General features: G+C 38.0%; 1 protein-coding gene across 13 annotated transcripts in view; it reads right to left on the reverse strand.

Annotated features, from left to right (window-relative positions):
• RALYL (RALY RNA binding protein like) overlaps window positions 1–26183 on the reverse strand; it is a 377671-nt gene that overhangs the window by 52812 nt on the left and 298676 nt on the right. For 11 of the 13 annotated variants that reach the window (XM_030491107.1, XM_030491141.1, XM_030491133.1 and 8 more), the window contains 2 exons: window positions 23393–23468; window positions 2877–2909 (listed from right to left, as the gene is read on the reverse strand). In XM_030491107.1, coding sequence (XP_030346967.1) covers window positions 2877–2909; window positions 23393–23468 — 109 coding nt within the window. The remainder of the gene's footprint in view (window positions 1–2876; window positions 2910–23392; window positions 23469–26183) is intronic. The other 2 variants (XM_030491152.1, XM_030491118.1) reach the window with 1 other exon arrangement.

The following is a 26183-nucleotide window of genomic DNA, read 5'->3' on the forward strand; positions in this document are numbered from 1 at the left end:
CTGTTAAGAGGTGTTTCAACCTTCCTTAAAGATTTTATTTTCACTTCTAAGAGACAAAGAAAGGCAATGTGTATTTCAAGTTCAATTTTGTATTCTATCCCAAAATCATAACACTGAATTCAGATGCTCTTACCTGAATAGATAACATACTTGATGAAATTTTACTCCTGATTGATTGCTACCATTAGAGACTTGCATTAACGAGGTTACTGTTACTTCAGTGCCAAATTATGCCCCTGTCTTGCTCAGGGAGTAAAGGAGCATGATTTTTTTCCCCATTGCTATGCACTTTGCATAGAAAAAAAGATAAATGGAATTTCCTTCACCAAGGGAGTACAGGACCTGTTCTCTCCCTGCATTTGAGATGTAAACTACAACACCAAGAGGTCGGGTCTGCTTCTCTCTGTAGCTGGCTCCCTTCTGAGTGGGGAAATAATGCACCACTTTAAGAACTACTTTTCCTTTGGGATGTCTCACAGGAAGGCTGTAGCCCTGCCTATACATGCAGAGCTCAACAAACTATACCAGTCTTGAGCTGTTAGGCTGCTACATGTCATGTTCCCTTCCCCACCAAAAGAGTTAATAGAAAAGCATCAAGAAGTTGTTGTCTTAGGCACAGTAAAAGGAAAAAGAATAATTAGCCCTTACAGGCAGTATAATGAAAATGCAGAAAAAAATCTCTGTTGAAGAAGGTAGATGAATGAAAAGCTGGTGTGCAGAACCAAGTCATCTGTAGGCAACCTAAAGTAATTTAGATTGGTGCCTTGGCCAACTCTGGCTGCAAAAGGCATTAAGGGCACCCATGTGTTAGTCTAACTGGGGCTAAGTCAGCGTTCTTTCAGAAAACATTTACTGTATTTTAAAAGCCTGGTGGTTGCAGCTGTCAGTCTGGGTTAAAACCTTAGATACAGATCTTGGCACAAGAGCTCGTCCTCTGAACAAATGAACCCCCAGTTACTGTACGACTAGGAGAAGCACCTCTCTGGTTTAGTGCCATGTTGGCTTGGGCCTCTCCTCAGAACATGGTGTTCTAACCTCTCTCTAAATCCCTTCTTTGGGGTGCTTTTTGCAGTAAAAGGCAAAAGTAACACAGAGGTAGGGACTAATTTTTGTATTTTCCATTGTTACCATTACAAACTTGAAAAAAAAAGTAATCCAAGTACATTACAAGGAAACTTCTGGGAAGATTTGGGAAGAGGCTAAGTCTATTTGCTCAGAATAAATTTTCCAAAAAGAATCCAGGTTAGTGACAAAGACACGTACAGTGGTTATGTGGAGGTAATGTGGATTTACACAGTGGCCACAAATCCACTCATCTGGAAACAAACCCAAACCCAAAACATAACCATAACTCTTCCTCCTAAGCAGACATCCCCAGATATCCTAAAATTGCCAGCACAGTTATTAAGACCATGACAAGAATTACAAAAGTAGGATTTATTATTCTGTGGCAATTACTATTAATATAATTGATACCATAATCTTCAATTTGCTTCCTGGATTTTTATACTTTCCAGGTTGCTCCTCAACCACAATGTTATGTATGTGATTTCTTTTTTAATCTTAAAGTTGAGATTTTCAGATAATCTCTTCATTATGAGAGTGGAGGCCTCAAAAAAACAGCTCAGTAAGACAAGTTACAAAGTGGAGCAATTAAAGGTAATAACAGAAGTGACTAAATTTGATAATGAATTTGTACATTTCACTGCATGCAAACAAAGAGTACCCCACATTTAACTAGCATTCATTTATTTTTTTATAATTTTGACTTGGTAGAAAGTAGAAATGGAAAGCAATTCATTCAAAATATACTTAAACACACCAAAGTTACTTTTACGCTATGGAAACTGAGACATGTCTTGATCCTGCTTACTCTGATTTGTTGAGTTTCTCTGTTAATAAGTGACACACTTCCTTTTTTTGCTAACTTTAATTAACACTTCATAACTTGAAGTACGTTTTGATTCGCAGTTAATACAAAAAACTTGGAAGCTACTAATAATTACATAGTAGAATCAACTTTTAAATGGCTATTTTGCATGGGATCATTTGTCTGCAGTTTATGTTCTTGGTAGCATGCAGCATGCTGTTGTGAACAAATTAAAAAGAGAATGAAGAAACATAACAAATATACAGTTCTGAAGGAAAACAGGGAGTGAGAATGTTAGGAAACTTAGTAAAGTATTAAAGAAAGAAGCTAAAAGGAAAACAGTGCATGAAAAGTGAACTTTCGGCTCAGAAATGAAATACAGATACTTACCTTTAATATGTATAATGGTCTAAATTTTCTAAAAGAATGGTGTTTTTTTCAGAATACCTCACATTTCAAAATAAGTTTTTAGAAAGTTAATAATTTTAATACATGGACTATATAATTAAGTAGCTATAAGACTATGAAGATAATAGCTGTAATACACCAATCAGTGTAATGATTTATAGGTTAAAATCATGATATTTTTCTATTTTATGAATTTGATTTAATTTCTGTTATTAAAGAATCACAAAATTTTTATTTTAAAAGAAACAATCAATTATGTATAGACAATATTTGAAATGGTTTCTGGCTGAATGATCAGTGAAAATAAAATACTAAACCAGCTACCTTTTAATGCAACATTTAACTCCTACATGTCTTTCTTTTAATATAAATCTTGGTTAGTCAATAGAGCCAAAACACAGTTCTTTTAGTGTTTTTTTAAGAAAGGAGGTCTCCACAACTGCTGACTTTATTGACTAATAACTACTTTTTCTAATCTTAGGTATAGTAAAAAATTATAATATTGAAACAGGATGTTTAGGCTTAACAGTCTCATAAATTGTATTGTATGGTAGTTGAATATATGAATATCCACATAAATACACATATTCCTACTTACCCAACAGACAGGAAGGGCTCCTTTGATTCAAGTCTGTCAAGTAAATAACAGAACTTTTAAATATATATATATACATTTACTTGGTGAACAATACACAATTTAACAACAATAGAAGAGCCTGATCCATGATGCTAGCAGCTTAACTTGAAAAAAAATCCCATTTACCTAACTGAACTTTGGTTTAGAAATCAAGTATTTGCAAAGCAGCATATCTAGGCCCTTTAAATTTAACAGATTCAGTTGACTTTAGAAACATGGTGGGATGGCTCCTATGACTGGAAGGTCGGAATGGAAGGTTACAGGCTGTTTAGAAAAGACAGGCCAGGCAGACGGGGAGGGGGTGTTGCTATCTATGTCAGTGATAGGCTAGAGAGTATGGAACTCTGTCTGGGGATGGGTGATGAGGTAACAGAGTGTGTGTGGGTCAGGATCAAAGGGAAAACAGCAACAGGGGACATTACGGTGGGGATCTGTTACAGGCCGCCTGATCAAGAGGACTCTGTGGATGAAGCGCTCTACAGACAGATAGGAGCAGCCTCACGCTCGCAGGCCCTGGTTCTCATGGGGGACTTCAACTATCCTGACATCTGTTGGAGGGATGGTACGGCCCGGCACAAGCAATCCAGGGGTTCCTCGATTGTGTGGAAGACAACTTCCTCTTTCAAGCAGTAGAGGAGCCGACGAGGAGAGGTGCCATGCTGGACCTTGTGCTCACCAACAGGGAGGGACTGGTTGGAAATGTAATGCTCCAGGGCAGCCTTGGCTCTAGTGATCACGAGATGGTTGAGTTTGAGATCCTCAGGACAGTGAGAAGAACATGCAGCAAGCTCATTGCCCTGGACTTCAAGAAAGCAGACTTTGGCCTCTTCAGGAGCCTCCTTAGTAAGGTTTCATGGGATACAGTCCTAGAGGGCAGGGGGGCCCAAGACTGCTGGTTGGTATTCAAGGATCACCTGCTACGTGCTCAAGAGTGTTGCATCCCGACTAGAAGAAAGTGCAGCAGGAGGGCCAGGAGACCTCCATGGATGGACAAGGAGCTGCTGAGGAAACTTAGAGGGAAAAAAGAAGCTTATAGAAGGTGGAAGCGAGGACAGGCCACCTGGGAAGAATATAGGAGCATTGCCCGAGAAGCCAGGGACCAGGTTAGGAAAGCTAAGGCCCAGCTAGAATTAAGTTTGGCAAGGGATGTAAAAGATAACAGGGAAGGATTCTATAGATATGTAGCAAATAAAAGACAGACTAGGGACAATGTAGGCCCTCTCCAGAAGCTATCAGGAGAACTGGCTACCATGGATTTGGAGAAGGCTGAGGTTCTTAATGACTTCTTTGCCTCAGTCTTCACCAGCAAATGCTCTGACCACACAACCCAAGTCTTGGAAAGCAAATGCAGGGACTGTGAGAACGAAGACCTTAGGCCCACTGTAGGAGAGGATCAGGTTTGAGACCATCTTAAGAACCTGAACGTGCACAAGTCCATGGGACCTGATGAAATCCATCCACGGGTCCTGAAGGAACTGGCGAATGAAGTTGCTAAGCCACTGTCCATCATATTCGAAAAATCCTGGCAGTCAGGTGAAGTTCCTGATGACTGGAAGAAGGGCAATATAACCCCCATTTTCAAGAAGGGGAAGGTGGAAGACCCGGGGAACTACAGACCAGTCAGCCTCACCTCTGTGCCTGGCAAAATCTTGGAACAGTTTCTCCTGGAAAACATGCTAAGGCACATGAAAAACAATGAGGTGGTTGGTGACAGCCAACATGGCTTCATTAAGGAGAAATCCTGCCTGACCAATTTGGTGGCCTTCTATGATGGAGCCACGGAACTGATGGACAGCGGCAGAGCAGTTAATGTCATCTACCTGGACTTGTGCAAAGCGTTCGACACTGTCCTGCACGACATCCTTGTCTGTAAATTGGAGAGACATCAATTTGATAGATGGACCACTCAGTGGATAAAAAACTGGCTCTATGGCCGCATGCAAAGAGTTGTGGTAAATGGCTCGATGTCCAGTTGGAAACCTGTAACGAGTGGTGTCCCTCAGGGATCGGTTTTGGGATCTGTCCTGTTCAACATGTTTGTCGGCAACATGGACAGTGGGATTGAGTGCGCCCTCAGCAAGTTTGCCGATGACACCAAGCTGTGTGGTTCGGTTGATACGCTGGAGGGAAGGGATGCCATCCAGAGGGACCTTGACAGGCTTGTGAGGTGGGCCAATGCCAACCTTATGAAGTTTAACCAAGCCAAGTGTAAGGTCCTACACCTGGGTCGGGGCAATCCCAGGCACTGCTACAGGCTGGGCAGAGAAGAGATTCAGAGCAGCCCTGCAGAAAAGGACTTGGGGGTGTTGGTTGACGAGAAGCTTAACATGAGCCGGCAGTGTGCACTTGCAGCCCAGAAAGCCAACCGCATCCTGGGCTGCATCAAAAGAAGCGTGACCAGCAGGTCAAAGGAGGTGATCCTGCCCCTCTACTCTGCTCTCGTGAGACCTCACTTGGAGTACTGTGTACAGTTCTGGTGTCCTCAACATAAAAAGGACATGGAGCTGTTGGAGCGAGTCCAGAGGAGGGCCACGAGGATGATAAGAGGGCTGGAGCACCTCCCATATGAAGACAGGCTGAGAGAGTTGGGGCTGTTCAGCCTGGAGAAGAGAAGGCTGTGTGGAGACCTCGTAGCAGCCTTCCAGTATCTGAAGGGGGTCTACAAGGATGCTGGGGAGGGACTCTTCCTTAGGGACTGTAGTGGTAGGACAAGGGGTAATGGGTTCAAACTTACACAGGGGAAGTTTAGACTAGATATAAGGAAGAAGTTCTTTACAGTGAGGGTGGTGAAGCACTGGAATGGGTTGCCCAGGGAGGTTGTGGATGCTCCATCCCTGGCGGTGTTCAAGGCCAGGTTGAACAGAGCCTTGAGCCACGTGGTTTAGGGCAAGGTGTCCCTGCCCATGGCAGGGGGGTTGGAACTAGATGATCTTAAGGTCCTTTCCAACCCTTACGATTCTATGATTCTATGATTCTATGACTTGTGTAGGTATTTATATGGAAAGGCTAGAGCAAATAAGTAACATTTTGTCCTTTTTTTTGCATTTGTCATTAAAATGTTTTTTTCTCCATGAACATGATTTAGGGAAGATTTTTATTATATTTTTTTTAACTTTAAACATAAAATTTAGTATGGGTGTAAGAACTTTACTGATTAGAGATCTTTCACACCCGTTTTGCTTGCTTTCCAACATCCTCTATTCTTATGACATGGTCATTTTGTTATGAGAACTTTTGGCACATTTATCTGCCACATTCAGCCTTGTGCTGGAGCAGGATGCCACTGGTTTGGTAGACACAGAATCATGCCCAGTTCTAAACCCAGTTGTCAAAGTGTTCTCCAACTCCTGTTGTTCCTGCTGTCTCTGTGAGGAGCTGCACTACTTATACACTGGCAGAAGCCTCCTTTATGAGTATTTTCCACCCAACCAGGATAGATTTAAAAGTCCTCATCTATGTTATTGTGCTATATTTCCGCTCCAGTACTAGAGCTGGCTGCCCTTAATTTTGTAGTGTGTCCTGGCTGCGATTAGTGTACTAATATTAGCTGCTTGTTTGGACTATTAACATGTGACTTTAGAGTCCTCTATAAACATATTTAAAGCAAATTTACAACTCTATTCTGAGAGGTTACATGACATGCAAATGATGCAAAAGTTCTCTATTGTGCTAATTTTCACTGAGAGTACTCTGTTAGGAAGAACATCAAATAAAACTCCCAGGCAATTAATGTCTCTTTGTAGCCTTTAAGAAAAGTGTTTCTAACAAAGCAAAGTATGTCATATTTGGAACAGAACATTTCAGTTACAATGACCTCTCCCATCTGAAACCTATCCAGTCCCACAACAAAATATCTGAAATAGAACTGCAAACAAGATTAATTGTAAACAAAAGTACTGTAAATAAGTTGTCAGTGTTTTAAGAATGAAACTTTCCTGCAAGTCTTCTTTGTAGAAAAACCAACAAGTACATTCACAGTTATTATTCATTTGGCAAAGCCTTTGTCCAAAAACCTCACAAACCAATAGACCAGTTTAATTATTGCCATCTATCCAGAACAGTATTTACAAAATGTGAACTTGTCACTGAGCTTTTGAAAGGATTATATGATTTTGTCTTTAATTGAAAAATACTGTATGTCATCTTTTTGCAAAGCATTTACTTCTTTTCCAGAATCAGTAATGGAAATAATTTAGGAGCCTGTCTTCATTTACAATGTCATCTTCTGATGTACTTTAAACCTAATTTTCTGGGGTTAGATTTCCAGCAGTAAGGACAACTAGCATAAGGCTTGAGGAAAGGCCAAAATATATCCAAAACATAGTAACTTTTCTGTTGTTTTCATAGCTATACCTCACCTTTCCATTTCTTTCTGGGTTGTGATCCAAAGAATAGAAGAGGGGATCACTGATGTCCTTGCATGCACCTGGAAACACAGTGGAAGCCCAAAGTTCGGTATCCCTGCGCTCAGGGGGATGCTTCTCCAGGGCAGGTCCAGTGCTGCCACAAGTGCTTTCCCTCCCAGACTACCACGTCGTACACCAAAACCCTCATAGCACCAAGAAAATGCTCAGCTTGACATTCTCTGTCCTTAAGCAGTACTGACAGAGAGCAATAAAATGATGGGGCCCTTCATGCACAGGGTTGAATCCTTCTCCTGCAGGCTCTGTGCAGCCACCGTGCTAGCTTCATGGACCAGCTTTCCCTGTTGTGGATCACAGGATTACAGGAAAGCATCTGCACCATCTTTGCAGCTTCTTTCTGGTGTGTGAGGAAAAGCCCTACTACTGCTACTGTTTTGTTTCCTGCACTTCTGCTTACTGAAATGAACCAGGTCTGTGAAGTACCTAGTGTTTGTAACTATAAGCAAAATGAGCAAAGAATAAAAGTCTCAGAACATATTTACATACTTCACAATACAGAAATTTTGTAATAAAGAGAGACCTGGCACTATCCTGATGGAGAACATTCTGGTAGATTTTACTTGCAAATGAAAAGCCTGTGATAGAATGCCCTGTGGACAAAATACTGCAATTAAAAACCTATTTGAAATCCATTCTCAAGATGGAATTCAATTTGATTTAAATAGTGCTGCCCTAGGTTTGACCCCTCTTAGTATATTTGACTAAATGGTTTTAGATAATTTTCTGCATTACTTTAAATTAGTTCAAGTGTTCCTCATGATAAAGGAATACAATTACCTGTTGGCCTTTTATTTAAATTGGTAATTCAGAATACGGCAAATTAATATGAAGGTTTTAAAACGGCAACACCACATAAAATAACATCCTGGAATATCTTTACTGGTGATGTTTATCTATATATTATAGATTTTTTTATCTTTCCTTTTTAGCCTGCAGTACCCTAAATTCTCCAGAGTTTTGAGGAAGTCTTGCATATTTATCTATGATATCTCAAAAAACGTAATCCTGATAAGCTGTGAGAAGTGATGTCTTAAGTCTTCAGGAAAAATGTTACAACAGAAATTTTCTTTCTTGCAAAAAACTATTGAGCATATAAGAAATACTAGGTTGGACAGTAAACAAAATGAATAATGTTTTAATTACGTAGGAATGGTAATGAAGCTGGAATGATCAGAATTTTTATTTCTTTCTTCAAATTCTTTTTCTATCAGAAAATTACAACTTATCAGATGTCAACGCAATAAAGCAGTTTGAATAGGAGGGAATCAGGCTAATAGGTAGCATGACTGGAACAGGGCAATCATCTGAGGTGTGATTCCCTTTGATTCTGAGCCAAGATTTTCTGAAAGGTCTGACTTTCTTTTCTACATGGGTAATGGGTAAGTTTTTGCAGGAGGAGAAAGGATTTTTACACAATGTAAATTGCTCAATTAAAATTAGTCACCATACACCAAACAGGCACAAGCAAATCAATTCATACCCATTGATATGCCTCAATACTGCCACAACTCTGTGTTTAAAATAAGGACCCCAGGAATTTCACATTTAGTGTTTTACCCTGGCAACCTGTCTTGGAGAGACATCTTACAAAATCTGATTAACATAACTTTGTATTTCATGATTTTCTTTGCCACTAAGTTTACTTATATTAATGCCAATTATCTCAATCCCATCTTTGACAGGGACTGAACATTTGGTGGCCAAATTTTTCAACGTTTGCAGACAGACATGCAAGGAAATGTGACTAGACTAAAGGCATGTGAATTCTTCTTTGAATGGTAAACAAATAATTTGAGGACAGGAAGATCCCAAAGTAAACTCCACTTTCCTTGCATAATTGTCCTATTAAGATGACAGCCAAGTCGGCTTTTTATATCTGAGGCCTGACCCAGGATACCTAAATCATTATAATTTCTTGTAAAGAATCCTTGCCTCTCCTTCCCAAGATATATTTACAGGACAAAGTGGGTAATATTTCTAACAATATCAGCACTTTACACAAGCAACTGTATTTTAGCCAAGTATTTTCTAAGGTAACTCAATATGTTCTTCCTCATGGTGATCATATAATTTCATTTCTAAGGAGTTAGTAAGAAAAACATGGAATTTAATACATTTGTCAGGGTTCTTTTTCTGAGCTTTCAATATAATAAAATATCTACCCTGAATCAGGGAAAGTGATGTTAAGAAACCAAATTTTTCTTAAATGACTTGCCATTTTGGGTTACAATCTTCAAATCAGAATTCCCAAGGATAACTTGAGTGTGTTGCTAATGTCACAATTTTTCTTTTTGACTGTAAAAGCCATAAATAGTGACTGCAGTTTTTGGTGGGATTGGAAGAGTTAATACCTCTAACAGGAATCCAGAGGATTCAAGCTTTTCATTCAAGCCATGTAGGAAAGTCAGACCAATTAAAAAGCATTTGGACTTTACAGCTGTATACTGTTATTGTGTATTTTGTATGATTGATATGGCTGACTTATTTACCTGTCAAGCATGTCTATCTCTTTGTGCTATACAGCTTTAGGAACCAAAGATTTAGCAAAAATATGTGAAGTCAAAAATACTCAGATTATGGCTCACCTGCCTTGCCAATGAATTTGATTAATAATTAATAATTAATAATAATCTTTAGCCGTCAGCAGAGTACAAATGAATAATCTGTTCAGAATTATCTGAAAAAATTGACACTTGAAAAACTGAATAAAATGATAGCTTACAATACAGGGAGGAAGTGTTTTAAAGAGACTGTCTCTTCCCTATGCTAACTTTCACAGCAGCAAGAGGATAGGATGAAACATAAATCAGCATATGCAAAAGTTGGGTTTGATGTATCAGTAAAACCATCATGTTGGATATTTGGTGCACTACTCTTATAATACGTAGGATAGAAAGGTTTGGGGTTGTGGCAGGAAAGGAAGGCATGGGTAAGAACAGTAAAGGAAGTAGTTTCCAATAATCGTCATTAATGTGTGGCCTAAATCTTAGGCAGCAAGAAGACAGGAAAACACAAACGCTCCAAGTCATTTGATTATATAATAGAATATTATCAGAGAGCTAGAACTAAAAGTTAATATCCTGTCCATCTAAGAGAGTTTCAGTAGCTGATTTTAGTTTGTACCTGGCTTTACTGTGTTTTCCCTTTATAAATCCATGAATCAAAAAGACAGTGGCATGGATTCTCATAGCTGAGATGAATATTGTTGTGACTTGCAAAATTAAGTTTTGACTTGCAAAATTAATTCAGAGTCTGCATATGAACACCTTCATAGTTACGGATAACAGCTTCTTCCCATACCACCCCAGAGAAGTCTCTTGAAGCCAAATGGAAGCTAACCTGAATTTAATCTGTACATCACATCTGTGTGATGTTTCCAGTCATGAAGAAATTAATGCTAAAATTCAAAATGAGATTCTTGCAAGAATCAAGAATAAGAACTTGTTTTCCTTCATGTATGAGCACACCTAACTCTAATCCCCTTCCCAAACTGAAAACATGCTCAATTTGATACCTTTGTTCAAGTAAGCAACGTAAACAAACTTTGGAGAATGAAAGTAGCTCCATGCCATTGCTGTCAATTTTAGTTTGCTTTTTCCTGCGGTATGCTAATAGTTGCTAAATTTTGCAAAAATCTATGTTTCCATCAAAAGAAAGAATTTTGAAATACATATAGTAGTGTACTTAGCTATCTACCTTAAAGCCCTCTTTCTGACATTTTAGTCATTCTTTGCATGAAGCTGATGTCGCCTGACCCTCTTCTGCTCTAAATCAGAATAAGAACATTCGGGTCAATATGTACTGGTCTAAAAACATCTAGAATGAGTTCATCAGGGTGGGCTGAACGAAACGGTGTTGACTGATCTAATCAATACTACACAATCACACAATCGATACTACTTTACTGCATAATATTTGTAGCCACAAATAGATGAAGGTTAATGCAGGCATTGCCTTTGAGGATCCCAAGGGTAGAGGCTTAATCTCCTTTTCCCTCAATGACACTACTAAAATTTAGAGTAGTTACAGGAGGGACACTGCTCTGACAATATATGATTCATGTTTGTCATGCTGTTTCCTAGGCTAATCTTACTCTCACAAGACTGAAAAATACAGCATACATTTTTATGTCAATAGATATTAGAAATTGCTTGTTTCTTAGGACTCATAATAAATTTGCACACATTTGCTACTTTTCAGTAAAATAGCTGGTGCTTTTGGCAGAAGTTCTGGGAATATCAGCAACATAATCTACCAAAAAGGCATGACATTCGTAACCTATTTTTTAAAAATAAAGTTACATTTGACATCATACACCAACAGTGCCATCTAAGTATTGGTCCTGTCAGGCTGGATGACATTTTCAGAAAGTACACCCCAAGACTAGCAGAACTCATCAGGGTATAAACTTGTGGGGTAATGTTATTGCTAATAATTCACTGCATATGTTTATGTTGCTATTGTCCCTCTGTGTTGCACACAGCATAGCCTTCTGTGCTACTTGTAATCTTACTTAACAATCCATTTTAAACTCAAACAGGGGAAGTTCAGGTTAGTATAAGGAAGAAGACTTTACAGTCTTTATTGTGAGGGTGGTGAGGCACTAGAACAGGTTGCCCAAAGAAGTGGTAAATGCTCTATCCCTGGCAGTGTTCAAGGTCAGGTTGGACAGAGCCTTGGGCGACATGGCCTATGTGTGAGGTGTCCCTGCCCGTGGCAGGGGGGTTGGAAGTAGGTGATCTTAAGGTCCTTTCCAATCCTAACCATTCTATGATTCTATGATTTTCTCTTAAACTAAGTGTATTTTAAATCTCTTCTTCTGATATTATTCATAAGACTTTAAAATATATAATGTAGTCTCTCATTTATCCAGCCTTCCTTATTTATTCACAGAATACTAAATTTATAACCCAGCATCATATTTCTATTGCTGTTTGTAAGCCGCCTAAATGGTGCCCTTGCAGTATATCAGCAGCTCCTAAACTAAATTACAACCTTCTATACAATTAGAGGTGTTATGTTATGTGAGAACCAATGCCAAGTTACAAGCCCATAAAGTGGTGCTCTGAAGCACAGCCTTCCCCTGCATCTCTGATTACTGCTGCAATTAAGGCTTTACTAAATTCCTGAAAATGAAGGATCCTGATGGCCACTTGTGTTGTTAGGACAGGTCCTTCTCTGTTCTCTCTCATGAACCCTATGTCCTTACTTTTAAGGCCTCTATAAAGTTAAGAAGACAGTTATCAAGCAGCAGTGGTTGCAAAACCAAATACTATTTCTATGATGCCTGCCTAAAACTCAAATATGGAAGAACGACCATGGTGTCTGTTTCTGTTTTGTTTTTTTTTTTTTTAGTATGTTGTAGGAACTATCCTTTTTCTTTTTAAGCTAACTGAAACATAGTCGAGTATCTACAGAAGACATCATCATTCTGGACACTGAATCCAAATTCTGATTATTTCTTAAATAAAACACAAGAAGCCACGCAGTAATAAAGGTAGAATTCTCACATGTAATTAGTGATAGGAACAGGGCTCATACTATCAAACTGAGCGAATGACTAAACTGAGTGAATGACTAAAGGTACTATTTCTATTTGCCTGGAGGCAGAAACCATCAACAGTCTGAATCTTTCAGGAATTTACTTTTTGAATTATAAACTGCAGGATTTTCATTCATATTAGCAGCACCAATTCTTGCATAAGAAAGGAGTTTTAGAGTAATTTTACTGCTATCAGAAGGCTGTGAATATGTTTTCTGCTCCACTGCTGTATAAGCAGTGATTAAAAACCATGAAAAAGAATAAGATGAGTTTCCAGTTAGTTACTTTAACTATAGTATATTATTTCAGGTTTCATAGTAGATGAAAAAAGTAAGAAAGAAGATTAAACACTAGGAAAAAAAACCAAACCCAAAACAAAACCGATAATAAGAAAACAGGCTATTCTTCTCCAAACTTGCTAAACTCTGAGTATGATAATTATGTCTGGGCTTTTATGGAAGAAAACAGCATCAGTCATGTGATACTATATATCATCTTCTGCAAGAGCAAAAGTACTAAGCTAAGAAAAGAGATGTATATCCCCTGCAGATGTGTGAAAGTTGGTGTCACTGACTTCCTCTTAACAAATAAAAAAAAAAAAAAAGAGAAAGACTGTGTAAGAAGTCTAAAGAATAACTTGAGGGGAGATGAGAACAAAGGCAAGTGCTAGTCTTTAAGTCTATGTAGGGCATACTTCAAAATGGATCTAAGTCAAGACCACCGTTTAAAAAGCATGGTGAAGGTGAATACAAACAAACATAAGAAGAATGTAAGATTTAGGATATACTGATAATCTGAGAAGGAATATCTGCCCTAGTCACTATGGATAGATTCTGAAAGGAAGTCAGCAGTATTTTTAAAACAATGAAGGGGAAGATTAAAAAGAAGACTGTTTTATTGTCCTATTATTATTGGAGTTACCACACAGATTAGGAATAATATGACTGAATCAACGAATCAAGATGACAAGATGATATATTTTGGTCTTTTGAACTTTTTCTCTATCTGTGATTTGTCTCCAGAAGCAAAGGTTTTCCTGGGTATTACTAAGGACATGAAACCCCCACCCATTTTCCCCTCTCTAAATTTATCAGGTGCTGCAGGCTCATGCTCTGGATCATGAGAATGGGCAAACTTATGTCCTTGGCTGGCTCTCTCAGCCCCTTTGGGCACATGGATTTGTTCTTTAGGCACCTCTGGGATCAAATTGATTGCAGTTACACCAACATAATTCACAAATGCAGAGCTGCATGTTGCCTTCCATCAGCAGATATTTTTTTCCTCATTCTTATGATATTAGTTATTTGACATGGGGCTTTTTTGTTGAAAGAAAATAAACAAAAATTCAGACCAAACTGAATCACCGGATCTGCTGTAGCTTTGTATTTGTGCCCTTTAACATTTTTAATATAATTGAGAATGCTACTTAAGTTCTTCACACAAGTAAAATTTGTACTGTTTGTTATGAATTTTAAACAACGATTTCATACTAAATGATATTTTTTTCTGACTGCTTCAAATATGATCACAGAGAACATTCTTTGATGAAATGAATGTAAATAATATACTACTGGAATTAAATTTATCTCCATTTAAGCATGCCTAGAAAGTTTGTTTTATGGAAGCTAGACCTTTTGTCAGGAGAAGAGCTGTAGATCAACATTCATCTTAGATTCCTTCCACTGCACGGAAATATAATAGCTTATTTCATGAAGGAAGGTAATCAAAGGCATCAAGAAGATACATTTCTGTAAAAAGGAAGCACTTTGATAACAAAGAGATATCGCACTATGTAATCTTAATATGATGTATTCATCAAAAGATTATGTTCCATAAGCATAAGTGACTTTTTTTACTCAGTATGTAGAATAAAAGTAAGTGGCATAATCACAATTTAATGCAAATGTTATTTGTTAAATGTTTGTTAAATGTTAAATTGTTTGTTAAATGTTATTTGAAAATATTGTTAAAGTTTATTTCTGTTGACTAAACTCTGTCTTTAGGCTTTTGTAGGCCAGTGACAAAACTGGACACATAAATGCATGAAGAAAAAAGAAGGAGAAAAGAAGACAGGTTTTGGAAATCTAGGACAGTATTCAATCAACAAAGGTCCTTATACCTGCAGTTATTTTTATTATATGCCAGTAAGTTAAAATATATCGCTATTACACTGCCAATGGCACACTATAGCAGCAATTATGCAAAATACTGCAGTATTCAAGCAGAATAGTAATGCTTTTTTGGCACAGAATTTGTTGAGTTTATGTGATGCTTTCCAATGGGATGAATGATCTCAAGAAGCCTCCTACCTTGGAAAAAGTAATCACATTGCCCATCACTGTGCCTTTCACACTTTCCCCTGAAATGAAAGGTGCCAAAGTGTGCTCATAAAAACAACTTAAAATAACGGATGGCTCTGTGGACTGAGAGGCAAACCAAACACCACCAAACTCTATAAATGATATCTTAAAATAAACCTGAGAAACAGAGAGCAAGTAGAGAAAGACTGTGAACAATTCTGTAAGCCTCTGCTATAAAATCAAACTGCAAAATCAAAGGAAATGTGAGATGTGTAACGTAATCCAATCAGTTTAGTGATGGAGATTGTAAAAGTAAAACGTACTGAGGAAACTGATAAAGAAATATAAAACGTCGATATAAAAACATAATCATGCACTGTAAATAAAAGAGCATCTCTTTCCAATATATTAATATTAGACATTTAAATAAAATAATTTCCTCCAAAGGCCATGGGACTTCTTAGGAAATTGTAAAGTAAAGGCTGTTTAATATGGCTAACTAGTAGCATGTTAAATCAAGCATGCTGAATATATATATTTCAATTGCATTACATGGATAAGTGGTTGAGAATGGGAAATTACTAATATCACTTAGGAAGCACTGAACCTTAAGCCTGAAACTTCAGAGACCGGCTTGGAAAGAACTTGTAGTCAAGGGATGGCTTTGCATGTGCTATAGATGGGGGAACTATAGTGCTGAGGGAACTCAACCACTACTGGGTGGAGATCCAGCCAGTCAAGGCAACATCGTGAGAGGTGATTTCACTCAGTATTTCCCGGTTCTTGTTAATCCATCCACTAAATCCATGCTGCTATTTGTTTCACTCCAGGACATGCTTCAACAGGATGGATCCCAGGCTAGGCAGCTTCACACCCAGACACCATTAGGAATACTGAGAGGAGTGGGGCTTGAATAACTCCTCACTGGGCCTTCAAGATGTGGCAATGGGGCAAGGCAAATTTTGTTTACTGTGGCCTTACAAGGAAGCTGGGAGTTTGGTAAAGGTGAAAATAACCCACATGGGGAAGGTTAGTCTTAGCTAAATTGGTCTTGGAAATTTTGTGCTTTTCTTCATTATACAAATATTAGTTCACTTCTGGGGAGTTTGTCTTTGGTAAATGAACTAATTTTCTCAGAAAGCAGACTCGTATGTGACAGTTTGCCCCCAGCTCTGTCCCACTTGTACCAGTACCACTGCGCTAATTTTGGCTTCCCATGCTCAGCATGATCTCCAGCAGGTCCCCACCACCAAATCATACAGCAGGGTGTGCAGTAGCTGCACTCATTTTCATGCCACTAAAAATCCCACCATTCTCCTAGCCTGTAGCACAGTTTTTTCATTATTTCAAGAGACTCAAAAATAGGTGCTCCCCCTTCTCAAATTCCCCCCATTTTTGTTACTGCTAGAGGGGTGCCAGAAAAGACTTTTAGCTGACCCCCATGCCAACAGCCATACAGAGAGAACAAGACTGGAGGTTTGGACCATATGACCTTTAAAGGTCCCTTCCAACCCAAACCATTCTATGATTCTATGATGAGCCCCTCCTGAGGCAAAGCTCTTGAGGCAAAGCAAGCCACAGGAAATGTGCTGGCTGCTCGCTTCTGCCTGGCCTGGAACTCTGGATGGAAACATTAGCAACCTCCAGAGTTAAAAACTAGAAGAGCCTCTTCTTGTTTCAACAACCCCAGCAAATATCCGCAAAATAGAGAAGAAGGTTTCAGTCATGTATTTAACACCTCACGTAACATGGTGGTGGATTGAAATGAAAATAAATAGTAGAAATATTCTTTTATGATGTACAGAAACAGAATGCCTGTCCATCCGAGTATTTGCAGTTGATTCTACTTTGATATGTTGGAGCATAAACTCAGATGAAAAAAATAGTAAATGGACTTTCATATGCTGGCACATAGAATCATAAAACTGTAGTATGGTCTGGGGTGGAAGGGACCTTAAAGCTCATCTAGTTTCAGCCCCCCTACAATGGACAGGGACACCTTCCACCAGACGAGGTTGCTCAAAGCCCCATCCAACCTGGCCTTGAACACTGCCAGGGATGGGACAGCCACAGCTACTCTGGGTAACCTGTTCCATTGTCTCACCACTCTAATAGTGAAGAATTTCTTCCTAATAACTAATAGAAATCTATCTTCTTCTAGTTTAAAGACACAGAACTGCTTTAGTGAAATACTGATCAAAATACCACTGAATTAAAAAGAGAAAGTGTTTATTTTACTAAAACATTGCTCGCTAAGAGTGCTTTAACACATTTGTGTTAGCATCTTTAATCTTCACCATGTGTTTCAAAGATATGAGGATTAGCCAAGCAAAATTAGCTTCTGCTTGAGGCTAGAATCAAATAATTAGATGTAAAATAATTTTAAGATGCGGATTTGTCCAGCATCTGGTTTTCTGCGTAAGTATTGTGCTAAAAAAAGAAAATTCAGAAAAATTTTGAATGTTCTGGGATTTAGGTCTCCCCTCACACGCTGAATACCAATGCAAATCCGGAGGAATGCTGCTGGAGCTAACATCTATGGTAAATTTAAGCTGATTCCTGAGCACTACCTTAAGCATCTCTGTAGTTATTCAATGAGTATGCTTAAAATTAACCACGTCTTTAGCAACTTTCTGAATCAAAGACTAAATCTTTCTGTACATCAAGTATTTTTAAGGCCTAATCCAAAATGCAAATTTTTTTATTACAGATTAGGTGGCCTCGCAATGACATTGACCCATTCTTCCCACAGCACTCTAACTCCATCCCTGCATGCCTGGACAGCGGCTCTATATACCTCCCAGGCCACTTGTTGCTACTTCCATGTTTTATGCCTCTTTTTTGTGTTTTAATTTTGTTCAGGATCTCTTTGTTCATCTGTGCAGGCCACTTTTACCTTTGCTTGATTTCCTGTTCATCAGGATGAACCATTCTTGAAACTGAAGGAGGTGATTTTTGGAAACCATCCAGCTCTCCTGGCCCCTTCTTCTCTCTGGGACAGTGTCCCATGAGATTAATCTAAGCAGTACAAACCTACTGCCCAGCAGTCAAGGATTGCGACCACCAGGATTGTGACCAACAGGATCTTCATCTGGTAGGAATTAGGGTATTAAATTATGTTTAAGAGAGAAGAAGAAGAAGTGGAAGTAAATTCTAGTCCACTGAGTGGCAAAATTTTTTGCTGGCTGACTGACATCATGACTTTAAGTCCATAATGCCTTTTAAATTGTAGGTACCGGTTTTTATTTGTGGCTTCTTTTTCTATGAACTGTAACAGGAATGCTAGCATCAAAAAAAAGTGAGAAGAAGAAATTTAAGTAAAATAATAAGCTAGATATGTGAATGACTGCATGTGTAAGTCAAAGAAGAAATCGTAGGATCATAGAATCATAGAATAGCTAGGGTTGGAAAGGACCTTAAGATCATCTAGTTCCAACTCCCCTGCCATGGGCAGGGACACCTCACACTAAAACATGTCACCCAAGACTCTGTCCAGCCTGACCTTGAACACTGCAAGGGATGGAGCATTCACAACTTCCTTGGGCAACCCATTCCAGTGCCTCACCATCCTCACTGTAAAGAACTTCCTTATATCTAACCTGAACTTACCCCATTTAAGTTCTAGTGTGAGGTGTCCCTGCCCATGGCAAGGGGTTGGAACTAGATGATCTTAAGGTCCTTTCCAACCCTAACCATTCTATGATTCATGATTCCATGATTCCATGAAAACTCCACATATAGTGTCAGAGCTTATTTAAATGACCATATAGAACATGTACTGTTTCCTCTTTATGCACTAAATCTGCTGTCTTGTCAGAGAAGGAAATTATATATGGCTTCAACATAATTTGATCCTTTATTTGTTATCATCTTATTATCTATTAGGTGTTGATAAATGAATTGTTTAATAATTTGTTCTAGTACATTTCTGGGAATCAAAACTGTGCTGACCTGATAATTTACTGGGTCCTCCTCTTCTTAAAAATAGGTATAATACCTGCCCATACACACTGGTTTTCTAACTTATGTGACCTCCATCAGTTTTTGAAAACAGTAACTAATAGTCCGTATACAGATTCAGGTAGTCGTTTAAGCACTCTAAGTGAATCTCATTATACCATTTCCATTGAATTGACTTCTTCAAATAATGGTTAGCCAATTCTTTTATTCCATACCCTCTGGTTAAAATCGATTTTCTCAAATAGCTGGTCAACTAACCTTTTTTGCTAAAGCAAAAGAAGCCTTTTTTGTACCATCTACTATCTCTCTTCTTTCCTGCTAAGTCACAGCAGTATAAAAAAGCAAAGGAAGTTACTCTAATGATAATCTTTTTGTTGTCTTTTATACTTTGATGTGCCTTAGCCTTTCTGACATCCTGTTAGATGACTCTGCTGTTCTTTTCTACTCACTTCCAGTCATGGGGCTTTGATTCCACATTTTGTACAATTTCTTTTTACTTTTCAAGAAGCCATATTATTCCTTTATTCTGCTTCTACTTCAGGATAATTTTCTGTTCTACCTTAAGCACAGTCAATGCAAGATTTTCTGCTCTCCTTTTGTCCCTAAAATTTCTTTCCAAGATATCCTACTCACCAGTTGTCTGAGCTCACTGAAGTTTGTCCTTTCTGAAATCCATTATGCTATTTTTATTGCTCTCAGTCCTCCCTTTTCAGTGCATATTTTGTGATTGATAACTAAATTTCTAACCAATTCCTCTCTTAGCCAAAATCAAATATAAAGTAACTGTTAACCTCTCAACTTTCTCCATCTTGTAGGTTGACCCTGGCCAGCAGCTAAGCACCCACACAGTCACTATCTCACTCCACTACTGTTGTTCCCTACTGGGATGAAGAAAAGAGTAGGAAGAGCAAAAGTGAAAAAGCCTCATGTGGTGTAATAAGGGAAGGAACGAGGGAAAATAACCCGAGTGTTGCAAAGGCAATTACTTTTCACCTCCCACAAGCAGCCCAGGCAGTCTCTAAGCAACAGCTACTTTGGAAGGAAAAGCTTCCCCAGTTTTTGTTTCTGAGCATCATTTTATATGATATAGGATATCCCTTTGGCCAGTTTGGGTCAGCCTTCTCAGCTGTATTCCTTTCCAACTTGTTGTCCAGCCCCAGCCTATTCATTGGGAAGGCAGAATAGGAAAAAGAGAAAGCCTTAAGGCTTTGCAAACACAATTCAGCAACAGCCAAAACATTGGTGTGTTTTAGTAACAAATTCAAAACATAGCACCATATGGGATCCTATGAAGAAAGTTAACTCCATCCCAGCCAGACCCAGGACAATGTTTTGAGATAAATAAATGTTCTCAGCCTTGTCAAGAACTTTATAAGCCATTGATCTCCCCACATGTTATTATGCTAACAGATACTGAGATAATGAAATTTCTCCATTACCAGCAGATGAAAGCTTCTGTTAGTTGCTCAAAAAAGCCTCTCAATCTTCTAGAGAAATAGTCTGTACTAGATCCATGAAAGGACACAACCTAAGATCTCTTTTCTCTTTAAAACTACCTCAAAACTTTTTGCAAGTGTCATGGCTTAAGCCCAGCTGGTAACTCAGAACCATGCAGCTGCTGGCTCACTCCCCACCCTTCTTCCCCCCCGCCCCTGAAGAGATGGGGAAGAGAATCAAAAGAATGTAAATCCTATGGGTTGAGATAAGAACAGTCCAGTAACTAAGGTATAATACAATACTACTACTGCTACCACCAATAATAATAACAATAAGGGAAATAACAAGGAGAGAGAATATAAAACTAAAAAGCGAAAAGGAAAAGAAAACAATAAACACAAGTGATGTACAACACAATTGCTCACCACCCACTGACTGATACCCAGCCCAACCCGAGCAGCGATCTGGGCCTTCCGGGTAACTCCCCCCAGTTTATATACTGGGCATGATGTGCTGTGGTATGGAATACCCCTTTGGCTAGTTTGGGTCAGGTGTCCTATCTCTGCTTCCTCCTGGCTTCTTGTGCCCATTCTCACTGGCAGAGCATGAGACTGAAAAGTCCTTGATCGGGGTGAACATTACTTAGCAACAACTAAAAACATCGGTGTATTATCAGCACTTTTCTCAGACTAAAGTCGAAAACACAGCAGTGCACCAGCTACTAAGAAGGAGAAAAATAACTGCTACAGTTGAACCCAGGACAACAGGTTTTTCTTTTATCCCTGTCTTGTCTGTAGAACAACTATTTAGGAGAAACCATTCAGAACCTCAGAGGTGGAAGTGCATATAAATGCTAGAAACCACAGAACATCTTCAAAAATCTTTTGAAATACTGACGCAGGGACACAGTTGACCATTGCTACCAGCAACGCCTACACACTTCAACAGCTTGAAGTTGAGAGCAATGATAAGACAGCTGTTCTCTCCTCCAAAAATAACATTTCTACCACTTCAGCTAAAGGCAACTATATGATAAAACTTCACATTACTATTATGTAGCATGCAGGCTTAGACCTAAAATACTCCTGGCTGTCTCATTCTGAGATCACACCTACGAAGCTTTCAGACCAAACCAGGCTTGAAGCTGAAGTGTGTCTGATTTCACTACTGAGCCGTTGGTCTCAGAGCCAGTCTACCTGCATTTCAGTCACAGTAGAAATCAGCCCTACCTCCTTTAATGGATCTGGAGCATAAACTCTGTAGTACTTTATGAGAAGTGAGGTTTATTGAGCAGAAATGTATGTGTGCATGTTTGCCTGTCAATCCCCTTAACAATCTGTAATGCTTCACTAAGCTTATTTTTTTTAAAAAAAGGTGGAGGTTTCTTCAAGTTTGTACAAGCTGTATAAAAAAAGACATCTGGAAATAGGAGAGAGATGCTACCAATACCCTCCTGAACACCCAAGGAAGAAGTCCAGTCTTGTTAGAAGTTGGTTCTCACCCTTACACACAGATCAATGAGAAACCAGTTCTGTTGCTCTGAAATTATTAATGATTTCATTGATCTCTACAAATAAAAAAGTCACAAGAATAAGGACACAGCCAAGCAATAAAGCATAAGTTTTAAAATTTATGTGCATACTGTGATCATTACATCTAAGCATCGGTCAGGAATTTTGTTTGTTGGGCTTACTCCTAGTTAACTCTAAAATCAGAGAACAAAAATCCCATTGATCATAGTATTAGAAGTGGAAACATTAATGAACCACACCAGACTTTTGGCAGTAGGTTTAGTAAATGACAGAGTTATAATTTTATTCATTATAATTTTGTTAAACATTACACTTTTATATGGGCCTAAAGTCTGCTTCTCTTCTCTTGCACTTCCATTTTCCATTTGGAAAAAGTGAAAGGATGTATGGATGGAAATATAAATTTCCAGTACATAAACAAATAAGTAAACAAATATCTTCTTAATGCAACACATACTTAAATTCAAAGCTTGAATTCCAGACTGAGCACTTGGGTGTGGTCTTACAGCACTTTATATTCACCAAGCAGAACCCAGTGGCTTTAGCATCCCTGAAACAAAACCTGTGCAAAGCACTTGCCTTCTGCTACTTCATCCTGAAGGAGTGTCACTGTTAAACATCTGTTCAAACAGCTTTCTAGTATAGCAAGACTCTCTGTGTAATACCTCTTGCCGTTTAAAACAAATCCTTTGGATTGTTCTTGCACTGGCAAATAACATCCATGGTGTGAATACTAAGAAGACAGAGACCAGTAAAGCATTTTTTGGCTTCAGTAAAGCATAAGGTATTTTCACTAAGAAATAAAATTATGGTCTGACTGATTTAGTTTTATCTATTCTTCTGCATGCCTGTATTATCATCTAATTATCCAAAGTAGTTTACTTTTTTACAGCAAACACAAACTCTGGTGTTTGTTTCCAATCAAAAGAGGCATTATGTGCATAGTGTGATCTTTGCATCTAAGTCAGGAATTTTGTTTGTTGGGCATACTCCTACCTAAGTTAGTTTTTTAAAAGACAGGCAGTCTTTATGTCTGGAAGTTAGAATATGGAATGAGTCAACAGATACACATAGTGTCAGACAGTACAATACTGTCTCATACTCAAAACTTTTCAGTGTGTACAGGAACTTGATTGTATTTCATATGGACATCAAAGAGTGAATGGAAAAATATCCGTTGGTCTCATTCTCGGGCTGCACTGTGACATTGGGAGATACATTTCAGGTTACAATATTTTTTCTAATAAAAATTGAACTGTAGTAAGTTAAGATGAAATCTCACCTGTAAAGTGCTGAAAGTGGCCGCTTGTTGCCAGGTTTTGGTCTGTATGGTTTTGGCTCTCCTGCCATGTTGATATCTGAAAGCAAAGATTTGATATTAACAAGTCAGACGTTTGGAAGTTAGATTGAGTGTGCAAAGGCACCTTCAAGACACTGAAAATGAACAACAGACAATGAAAATGGACAGCAGACCTAAAACACCTATCTAGTTTTAATCGCTTCTGAATTGATTCTATAGGACATGCCTAAAACAATCTTGCTGTAATAGATGAGTATTTTAGGCAAAATGTCAGTTAATGGTAACAGAGAAAAATGGTATTTTTTAAACATACAGGAGTTTCCACTCATGAAGCTGAAGCCAATAATATATTTCTATTACAGAAGGACACTTGAATCATAACTTAGATGTTGCGACAAGCTATGATCTGTCAGATTGTGTCGTGGAGGACTGTAATGGTTCCAATGAGTTCCCCTTTAGGCTCTTGAGAAATGCACACTTATGTTTAAGTGCCACTTCACTGTCCTCTCAAAATGAGACTTTCCAAAAGCAAAGAAGGGAGTATATATTTTGTACCCTAAATAGATTTCTTTTTTTCCTGTTTTTTTGTTGTGAGTATAGAAACACACTGACTATAAACATCGTATGCAGAAAAAGGCACCCAGGTTTTGACATGCTTTGTCCTAGGCAGGTACTTATAATTCTCAACAACACCGGAAATCTTGCAAACACTTTTTAAAAGTTCATTTACATTATTTCTATGTATTTAAGCTTGAAATTTAAAAATATGTCAAGTTATTAGTTGTGCTGGTACTCCTATTACTCTCTTCTTTTGAATCATACTCAGAAATGTACAAGAAAATACACATCCATCATTCTGATTGCTTGTAACAGTTACCCATGGAGAAAGAAGCACAGACCTTCTGTGGAGAATACCTTACTTGAGCTTAGGAAGCTGTCTGTATAAACACAAACCTATTTTAAAAAGCAATGAATGTTGCTTTACAAGAAATGTTGCATTACAAGAAATCACAAGGATAAAGTAAAAGTTCTGTTTAAGAAAGAAATTCCATGTCATCTGAGTGATGCTGCAGCTAAATCTTTCCTCAGTTTCACTAATACACAAAAGAGTAACATTCAACAAAATAAGAGCTAGTTCAGAGTAAAATTGTTATGACAGAACAATGTATCCCATTTACTGTGGAATCACCTGATCGAGGCTTTCGAGGAAGCACATATTCTCGGTAAAGTCTACATTTAACCTGAAATTGAGTGTAACGGAGGGAAAAGAGTAGTTGAAAGCTGAGGTGTAGAATAAGGAAGCTATTATTGACCCCAAAAGCCACAATAAAAGCCTGAAACTTAGTGACAGGATATTTTCATTTAACATAAGGTAGAAAAAACAATCCAGCTGATTTTTTTTTTTTTTTTTTAACAATAAGAAACATTGAAAAATGTCTGTCCCTCAGATTTTTTGACAGAAAAGATTTTTCCATTGGAAATGGCATGCTTCAAATATTTTAAAAAAACCAAATAAAACCCCAACATATTTTCAATTTAAATTTGATATTTTGAGCTAAACCAACATTTATTTAAAATTATACATGGTTCTGAAATGACAAGTTTTGGTGTAGAGCTATTTCATATATAATATACTTTTTGGTAAAATTTTCTCCATACGAAGCATTTTGGAACTAAATCTGATTGTAGCTCTTTTTGTAGGAGCTGTATTACTCTTAAATCATAGTTTTCCATAAAATATTAAAGTTTTTGGTTTAGTTATTTATCTGAAGTTGGATGAATACTGAAGACACTTTTCATGCCTTCTTGAAATGCTTTCCCTCCCTTTATTTTAAGCAAGTGCTGTATCAAGTATATATTAAGCTTCCTTTTCGATGGTTTTTAAAAATTCATCTACGTTTCCCTTATTTAAAGAAATATAAATTCTAATTTATAATTAATGTTGGCTCATGCTTAAACCACAACATAAATATCAAGAGTTTCTGAAAGCCATTGGGGAATTTTTATAGCTGTGCTGCATTTCTGTTGGCTCTTGGAAATACCAGAATTGGAATGAAATTTTTATCCTCTGACCTTTACAATAATTAGACCTTTTTACACTATTTTAATATGTCAGCTTTAAGGTCATTGACTGTATTGACTCATACAACAACTAGGTCAGATTTTAGGAAGAAAAGTAGAATTAAATTCTATTTTGGGATATACCTGAGGCTGTGGGATTCATCTTCACATATTTTTCATGTCTCTCATCTGTTTGTCTTTCAGAGCTACAGTCCAGATCACTATTCTTAGGCATATGAACATTAAAAGACTTTAAAAACTTTTTCATATCCTTCCAGGAGAGATCAGTACAAAGACAAGTAGTATAAAAGACTAAAGTCTGTTTGTTATGTGTTCCCTTTATTTTAATCAAACACTGTCAGAAGAGTAATGCTGTAAGAAAACACTGCTGTGAAGCTGCTCAGAATTAGTTAAGATTCCCTCACACTTAAATAAATCTGTAAATGCACCAGCAGAAAACAGTGAACTACGTTATACAGACAGTAATAGCCAGAATTTCTCTTCAACACAAAAAATAGTTCATAGAAAAGCCGCGCACATGGTGCTTTTCTGTAAATATGAAAGTTATTGAACAGCTCTGCAACTCCCTAAGCACCTTGTAGTAAGGCTAAGAATGGATGTAGGAAATGGTTTGAAAAGTTAGAACAGATTTTCATCCCATGATTTTTCAGCACAGTCTACTCCAACTTCAAATTTCTAACTAAAATTCGAA

Source organism: Strigops habroptila, chromosome 1 (assembly GCF_004027225.2).
Source record: "Strigops habroptila isolate Jane chromosome 1, bStrHab1.2.pri, whole genome shotgun sequence".
NCBI lineage: Eukaryota > Metazoa > Chordata > Aves > Psittaciformes > Psittacidae > Strigops > Strigops habroptila.